Source organism: Felis catus, chromosome B2 (genome assembly GCF_018350175.1).
Source record: "Felis catus isolate Fca126 chromosome B2, F.catus_Fca126_mat1.0, whole genome shotgun sequence".
Taxonomy (NCBI): domain Eukaryota; kingdom Metazoa; phylum Chordata; class Mammalia; order Carnivora; family Felidae; genus Felis; species Felis catus.
The window spans coordinates 5540220-5549215 of NC_058372.1; the positions used below are offsets into that span (position 1 = coordinate 5540220).

An 8996-nucleotide genomic window follows, 5' to 3' on the forward strand; every position below is an offset into this window, starting at 1 on the left:
AATTGTTATGAGGAGTAAGTGAGGAAGTCCTTGGGAAGGGTCACATTCAGTAGGTACTCAGTAAGGGTTAGCACACTGTGTGTTAAGTAAAGGATGTTTCACTTGACGGTAGCAGAATAATTACTACGGCATTATAATGTGCAGCGGAAAATCTCTGTCACACTTCTCTTACCTGTCACTCGTTCTGATCCACCAGAGGCCAGCAGAAATAGTAGGTGAGGAAGAAGATGGAGAGAAAGCCAACAAGGAAGCAGAGCAGAAAGAAGATTTTTCGGGAGTGAATGGCCAAGTTGAAGAGGGAGGAGGTGGGGAGGCTGCAGACGCCCCCGAGGAAGTCGAGGAGGTCCCCGATCCCGGCGAGGGGCAGGCGGGTCCCACTCGCAATAATGGAGGCACCGATGAAGAAAATGGCGAGGAGCTGGATCAGGTTAACACGGAGCTTCAGGACACAGTGGACGAAGAAGTAAAGTCTGAAGGAGCTGGCAGTGGACAGGATGAGGTATTTCTATTGCTTTTGCTCACTTGTGTTCACGCGTGAATGTGTGTTTGGTACACCTGCTCACGCACTTAGGGAATTATTCAAGCACTTGAGACTTGCATCGAAACACTTATTGTTGAGCAGGGAATGACCCAATACCATTTACTTGACTGTATTATTTCAGTCAGTTAACAAATATGTCATCCACCAGATGAATCATCCCCAGAGAATCCGTGCATCTCTTCTGTCATCCACCCATCCATCCATCCATCCATCCATCCATCCATCCACCCACCCAGTCAGCCATCCGTCCGTCCATCCATCTATCCATCCATCCATCCATCCATCCATCCATCCATCCATCCATCCACAAACCCATTCATCCATCCACCCAGTCAGCCATCCATCCATCCATCTGTCCATCCATCTACCCATCCCCCTGTCCATCCATCCATCCATCCATCCATCCATCCATCCATCCATCCATCCACTCACGCACCTATCCATCCAACCACCCACCCATCCACCCAACCACCCACCCATCCACCCAGCCAGCCACTCATCTACCCAGCCACCCACCCATCCAGTCACTCATCCACTCATCCAGCCATCCACCCATCCGTTATCTCATTCTCCAAAGTTTGCAGAGGCTCCTGAGAATGTATATAACACATATAAACAAATGCAAACAAGTTAAGACTGGGGAAGGTACAGGGCAGAAATGAACATCAAAGTTATAAAACCTAGGCATGAAAGAAAGAACATCACCTCTGTCATGGGTGACGTCTTTGCTCTCCAGGGATGTTAAAGTTTAGCTTGTTTACTCCACATTAAACGGATTAATTGAATTAAGTGTTCCATGCACCAGGCACTTAATAATATATAGTTCTATTTATTATACAGAGAGGGTAAGGAAACATGTGGTAAGGCCTTCTTTCCCAGCCTGTGTTCACCCCACTGCCCCTGCAGGAGGATAGTCTCAAGTGCTGGCATTCTACCAGAGGATGGATGATTAAATTAGAGTCTAATAAACAGGCTAAAGTTCAATGTCCTCATATAAGAGGAAGGATGAACCCCACAGCAGGCTCACTACCTTCTTGTGCCCTTCCTTCCTGTCTGTCCTTCTTATCAGGGCCCGCCTCCCTCCAGCTATAACCCCCTCTCTTTATTCCTGATGCCCCATATGATGAGTGGGCTTTTCCTGATGATTTAGTATTTTCACTCATCTGTTTTATTTCACTTGGGGGGGGATAGAATTTAGTCATGGTAAAATGCAGGTCAGGTTTCAGTAACCAGGACAGAGTTAACTGGAATCTGTTGTCTGGCGTCTACAAAAAACATTGTCAACTTAATCTAAATGAAAACATTCAGTGTGTCCCCCGTTTCATCTTTCCTCAAGATGAGAGAATCCCAGTGGTTGTCAGGAAGAAACCCCCCCATCCGCAGTTCTACAGAGTTACTAAAATTTAGCTAAAATTTGTGTCCTGTAGTTGTTTGTAGCTGACATTCAAAGAATTCAATTACATGATTTCCTTTCCCTCAGTAAGGAAATGAAATGAACTTCCCAAGGAACGAACACACACACATGCGCGTGCACGCGTTCTCCAGGGGGAGCAGGATGGTTTATCTGAGGGCATCCTATGGAAAGCATGATAATGTAGAGAAAGAACAGTGTCCTCGTTTATACGGCAGCTATAATAGTAGGCTTCGTGAAGCTCTTCGTTGTAGTTGCCTTTGCTGAAAGTTCGTAGCGTGAAATCAAAGTGTAAATCGTGTGTGAGACCTAGATAGTAAGATCCAACTCTGCACTTTTCCAGGGCTCTAGCTTTCCATTCAATGTTATAACCTACATAGATTTGACAGAAATGAGTGGATAGGGGCACCTGGGTGGCTCAGTCAGTTAAGTGTCCGACTTTGGCTCAGGTCATGATCTCACGGTTTGTGGGTTCGAGCCCTACATCGGGCTCTGTGCTGATGGCTCAGAGCCTGGAGCCTGCTTCGGATCCTGTGTCTCCCTCTCTCTCTGTCCCTCCCCCACTCACACTGTCTCTATCTCAAAAATAAACATTTAAAAAAATTTAAAAAAAAAAGAAATGAATGGATTACCTGTGCTTCCATTCTATAAATTTAACTTTTAAAAATAGGCCTTTTAGGGCACCTGGGTGGCTCAGTTGGCTAAATGCCTGACTCTTGGATTTCAGCTCAGGTCATGATCTCACAGTTTGTGAGTTTGAGTCTCACATTGGGCTCCATGCTGACGGTGTGGAGCCTGCTTGGGATTCTCTCTCTCCCTCTCTCTCTGCCCCTCCTCTGTCTCTGTCTCTGTCTCTGTCTCTGTCTCTCTCTCTCTCAAAATAAGTAAGTAAACATTAAAAAAAATAGGCCTTTTATAAGAACTGGGCCTCAGTCAAGATCAAGTTTCCATAATTTGAAGTACAGGTGTTCTGGTATGTATTGACAGTGAATCTAAATTTGTGGAATTGCAAATGAACAAGTACCTGATATGTGATGAGTTAGAGATTTTAAGAACTATGCAAATGCCAAAGCAAAGCAATTCCCCACAAAGAGATTTAATCCTTTTTGACTCATCTCTCTTATAATGGCAGTTACGTGTTGTTTCCTTCTCCCCAAAGTGCTAGTTCAGGTACGTTTTAAGCATATCGAATATATGCATAACAAGGTGTATATGAATTATAAATTACATATTAAAAGTTAACTTTTTCAAAAGGATTCTTTACTTCTGCGATGACTAAAGATTCAGTTTGTTGTGTAACATTTCGTTCCACCTAAGGGTTCTTAGGTGCACTGTGTGTTGTGATTGTAGGAAGACATCGCGAAGCACATGTCAAATACACAACAATCAGCTGACATGTTTTTATTTATTTAAGTTTATTTATTTATTTTGAGAGAGACAGAGACAGCGCAAGTGGGGGAGGGGCGGGGGGGGAAGAGAGAGAGAGAGAGAGAGAGAGAGAGAGAGAGAGACAGAGAGAGAGAGAATCCCAAGCAGGCTACACGCTGCCAGCACTGAGCCCCATGTGGGGCTGGAACCCACGAACCATGAGGCCATGACCTGAGCTGAAACCAAGAGTTGGATGCTTAGCCGACTGAGCCACCCAGGCACCCTCCAGCTGACGTTTTTATTGAGCTTGTATTATATTCAGAGTGCTACTTGAGACACTTCATGACATAGTAACGTGAGATAAGAGACGGTCTCGGCAATTTTTTTTTTCTTTTTTAGAGCATGTATCATGGCTGTAGGGGAAGGGGCCTGGAGCTCTTCCTACTCTCCCATACTGGTGGCCCCTGTGGGGGCTGTCGAGCCTCCAGGAGTCCATAGAGCAGAGCTGGAAAACCAACGGACTCTAATCTCATCCGCTCGGATTTCAGTCTAGTGGGAGAAAGACTGTACACGAGGCAGTATTGTTAATACCATAAAAGAAGTCCCAGTGGCACAGATGCCATTGCTGTTGGAGACACACCGACCCTGTACTTGGTTTCCTCTCCTGCTCTTGTCTTACGTGGTACCATATTCACGAGGAATTTGTGAGCTCTAGTAGGAAACTAACAGAAGAGCATCTGGGGTGGGGCTGGGTTAATGTGCCACAAGGGCAGTATTGCAATTGGACTCCTCCCCTTTTCTCCGAAAATGTTAAAATGAAGAGTATAAACATGCTGTTGAAAAGAACTTAAAGTGAAATCAAGAAAAAAAATTGAGAAAAATAAAGCCTGCAGCACAAGAAATGAGTCTGTGCTTTTAAAGCACATCGGGAAGGGCTTTTGTGCAAGTAAGGTATTGAGAGGGATGTGTCCACTGGGTACTGACCAACTGAAAAACAAAAGGAACCTGAGGACTATTTTTTGTTGAATGTTTATATGATTGCATGAAATACTGAGTAATTTTTTTCTTTTTAAAAAATTTTTTTTAACATTTATTTATTTTTGAGAGACAGAGAGAGGCAGAGCATGAGCAAGGTTGGGGGGAGAGAGAGAGAGAGTTACAGAATCTGAAGCAGGCTCCAGGTTCTGAGCTGTTTGTTAGCACAGAGCCCAATGCGGGGCTCAAACTCACAAACTGCAAGACCATGACCTGAGCTGAAGTCGGATGCTCAACCGACTGAGCCACCCAGGCGCCCCCTGAGTAATTTTCTTTTTCCTTGTGAACTTTATGACGTTTGTAACTAAAGAGCTGATAAATATCTTTGTTTTGATCTCTTTTCTTCCAGGCTGACTTAGACCCTCAAAGACCACCAAGACCAGAAGTAAAAATCACCAGTCCACAAGAAAATGAGAACAATGAACAAAACAAGGACTATGCCGTCGTAGCATAGATCATTTCTAAAAAGAGAGTGCATTATCAGAAAAAATGAAGGGTTCTGATACTTGAATGATAAGTATATAGTTATTGCGGAACATAATGTGACAACATGGTTGACTGCTACCTACTGAATTTTAAGATTAGAGGCTTAATGGAAAGATTAGATGATTTTGAGTAGCTACTAAAGGACAGTGGCTTCTTTTCATGGGATGTGTTTTTAAAAGTCATTTAGAAAAATTAAGAGGGATAGAGGGGCATTTGCACTGGATGACAATTGGCCACTTGTCTTTGTAAGCAATGAAAAAGAGTAGGACCACACTTCTTGTATACTTTTCCATAAATTTAGAAGTGAGGTTATTAGATGGGAGCTTATTCTAAAGCACTTATCTAGGAAGGCATAGAATTTTAAAGAAATGATAATAGGAAAACCTGTACTATTTTTTTAAAGCAATAAACTCTTTAATAACCACCAATTTTAGTGTAGTTTTAGGCAGTAGATCGAAATGTTTCAGTGACTTGTTGACATTCCTTCCTTCTTCCTCCTTGTCCCTGATCCCATCTCACATGAATTAAAAAGGCTATAACCCAGTTATGTCACCAAGCTTGGTTGGATGGTTTAAAAATTCTGATTATGTTAGAAGACTCAGTATTGGCTAAAGATTGAATTCTCTCCAAATAGTTTTTTTAACAACAACAAAAAAAAAGCCAAAAAACAAACAAACAAAAAAACCCCACAAAGCCAAACAAAAAACGCCCAAGAAAGCATAACAGGAAAAAAGGAGGAGGCTATATGGGGAGTTTGTCACTGCTTGATCTGACTTGCTTTTTGGATTAGGATTTCTATTTTTAATTATTTCTATTAGGATTAGCTTTGTCATATTTTTGCCCCAAGGGGTATTAGCAAGTGTCTATTTTAATGGCCAGTTATATTTAGACTTTCAAGCAGCTTCCTCCCTATATAATTAGAAGACATGTGATAGAAATTGTTGAAAAATGTTTAAATTGTCATCATGAAACCAGTTCCTTATTAGAATTTTGTGGACTAATTAAATCAACTTGCAATGACCTTGCTGGGTGTATATGGGGAGAAAGACAATTGTATTAGTTTTCTTAATTTTTAGGAGATCACAGATCTTCCTTAAATATAAAAATAATATATTTTGCTCACGTGAAAGACTATTTTCATTAGTTATGTAGATGTTATATATTTGAAATGTAAACTTCTAGTGCTTTCATAGGATTCATTATTAATCTTAGGTTTAAAAGATTTTCTTCCTCTCCAGATTTCCTAACCAATCATTTAGAATAAAAGTAGTTGTATCAAGCACTTCAGAATACTACAGAAAATGAATGTATTTTTCCTAGAAGCTATTTTAATATTTTCTACAAGTAGGAAGCATAAGCAGAGACTGTAATGTAACAGTATTGGAAAGAGAGAGTGATATAAGGGCATATTAATCTGAGAAGATGAATTGTAAATGGGGGTTCTGTATTTCTGGTATAAAATGTAGATTGCACTTTTTACTAGTAGGCTTATTTTTTTTCAAGTGGGATGATACAAAGCGTGATATACTACAAGCAACAGTCTTGCATTGTTAGGGAAATAGACTAGCCTGTTTTTTAATGTTAAATTCCCATGCTACTCCTGGGCCTGGGGTTAATGATTTTAAATAGTTTATAGAAGTCAGGTATTGAATACAAGAAATTATAACTGGTTATCAAGGTGATTCTTTCACTTTTCTTTCTGTTTCTCTTTTCCTTCTTTAATAGAAATATCTTTTTTTCCTTTCTCATGTTCTTTTCTTCATTATACTATAAAGCTTAGGTTTTCAGGAAGTTTTTTTTTTCAATATAGGAAATTTATTGTCAAATTGGTTTCCATACAACACTCAGTGCTCATCCCAAAAGATGCCCTCCTCAATACCCATCACCCACCCTCCCCTCCCTCCCACCCCCCGTCAACCCTCAGTTTGTTCTCAGTTTTTAAGAGTCTCTTATGCTTTGGCTCTCTCCCACTCTAACCTCTTTTTTTTTTTCCTTCCCCTCCCCCATGGGTTCCTGTTAAGTTTCTCAGGATCCACATAAGAGTGAAAGGCTATGATATCTGTCTTTCTCTGTATGGCTTATTTCACTTAGCATCACTCTCTCCAGTTCCATCCACGTTGCTACAAAGGGCCATATTTCATTCTTTCTCATTGCCACGTAGTACTCCATTGTGTATATAAACCACAATTTCTTTCTCCATTCATCAGTTGATGGACATTTAGGCTCTTTCCATAATTTGGCTATTGTTGAGAGTGCTGCTAGAAACATTGGGGTACAAGTGCCCCTATGCATCAGTACTCCTGTATCCCTTGGGTAAATTCCTAGCAGTGCTATTGCTGGGTCATAGGGTAGGTCTATTTTTAATTTTCTGAGGAACCTCCACACTGTTTTCCAGAGTGGCTGCACCAGTTTGCATTCCCACCAACAGTGCAAGAGGGTTCCCGTTTCTCCACATCCTCTCCAGCATCTATATGATCCTGTCAATCGATGCAGAAAAAGCATTTGACAAAATTCAGCAACCTTTCTTAATAAAAACCCTCGAGAAAGTCGGGATAGAAGGAACACACTTAAACATCATAAAAGCCATTTATGAAAAGCCCACAGCTAACATCATCCTCAATGGGGAAAAAGTGAGAGCTTTTTCCCTGAGATCAGGAACACGACAGGGATGTCCACTCTCACCGCTGTTGTTTAACATAGTGCTGGAAGTTCTAGCATCAGCAATCAGACAACAAAAGGAAATCAAAGGCATCAAAATTGGCAAAGATGAAGTTAAGCTTTCGCTTTTTGCAGATGACAGGATATTATACATGGAAAATCCGATAGACTCCACCAAAAGTCTGCTAGAAATGATACATGAATTCAGCCAAGTTGCAGGATATAAAATCAATGTACAGAATTCAGGAAGTTTTTAAGAGGTATCTCAATGAAACACAATGTTGTCTTACATGAAGAATAAAGTATACAAACACTTGAAGAAGATGATAGGCCATAATAATGGCAGCAAAAACGTTGAACAGTCGGGTTAGAATTCTTGTCTTGGATGGGCATATGTTACCACCTGGTGACAAGATGTAATTGTGACTTAACTTGAGGGGAGGAACCACAACTAATCACTTTAAGATACTTTGCAAACATATATTACTAAAAAAAACCATGAATGAAATAGCATCGTCAGATCAGGGAAGACACCATTCACAGAGAATGGAAAATGTGGACATCATTTTGGAGATGATGTCAACACAAGTGACAAAAGCTGATTCACCTCCCACACGTGGACATTTTCTCCATGGGAATGGTGGCCTCTGTGTCATCACAAGTTAATAAGCTGGACTCACTGACAGATTTGGGGACCATTTATGTGAGTGAGCAGAAGACGCTTCGGTTAGGCGTCAGGTATTGTTTCCGAACTAGAGGATGCTGTGAAATACTCACAAGAGCTTTGATGTGATTACCAATGGAACGCTTTGTGCTGTCAGTTCTTTGTGAGGCTGTGTGTACAGACTCCATAATTTCAGTTGTATGGGACTCTTTTCTCAAACTTAATTGGGTTTTAAGACATCTATAAACAACTTGTTTCTCAGTTGAAGTGGAACATTAGAGTTCCGCAGAGCAAATACAGATTTTAGCTAACATCATTTTCATGCTAAGGAGATTTCATCTGGCGGTAGTATCTGTTAAATAGCTACTGAGCATCGATCACTAGTTATAAAACATGATACTATGGCCATACGGTAACCTTTTACTCACTATTTTTCTCCATAGCCATAGAGTAACTTTTCACTTACTAAGACATTTTTTGCCCATATGTGTTCTGGGGGAATAGTCAAATGTCAGACTCACAGGAAGAGCATGATACTCTCATGCCTCCTGTTTTATTCTGAGACCTTTGGTTCCTACAGCGGTCTGTAAAGACAGGACCATCCTACGTATATCTGGCTCGGAGTCCATCAGATATCTCTGTGGGTTTACGATTGTGAAGCCGTACTAATGCGAAATTGTTCATGTAATTTCAGCTTGTAGCTCACACACCAACTTGTAACTCATACACCAACATCCTCAAACATTTCATTATGTGACCTGTCTTATACACAAAGGAAGAAGTTCATTCTCCTAGGAAACATCTGTGTATTCAGAATTGCCACAGAACATCGG

General features: G+C 41.0%; 1 protein-coding gene across 4 annotated transcripts in view; it reads left to right on the top strand.

The window, feature by feature from the left end:
• DCDC2 (doublecortin domain containing 2) overlaps positions 1-6320 on the top strand; it is a 165929-nt gene extending 159609 nt beyond the window's left edge. For 3 of the 4 annotated variants that reach the window (XM_045057058.1, XM_023253620.2, XM_045057059.1), the window contains 2 exons: positions 197-499; positions 4705-6320. In XM_045057058.1, the coding sequence (XP_044912993.1) occupies positions 197-499; positions 4705-4809 (408 nt within the window). In that variant the 3' untranslated portion in view covers positions 4810-6320. Of the gene's footprint in view, positions 1-196; positions 500-4704 lie in introns of those variants that run through there. The other variant, XM_045057060.1, reaches the window with a different exon arrangement.
• Positions 6321-8996: the final 2676 nt, after the last annotated feature.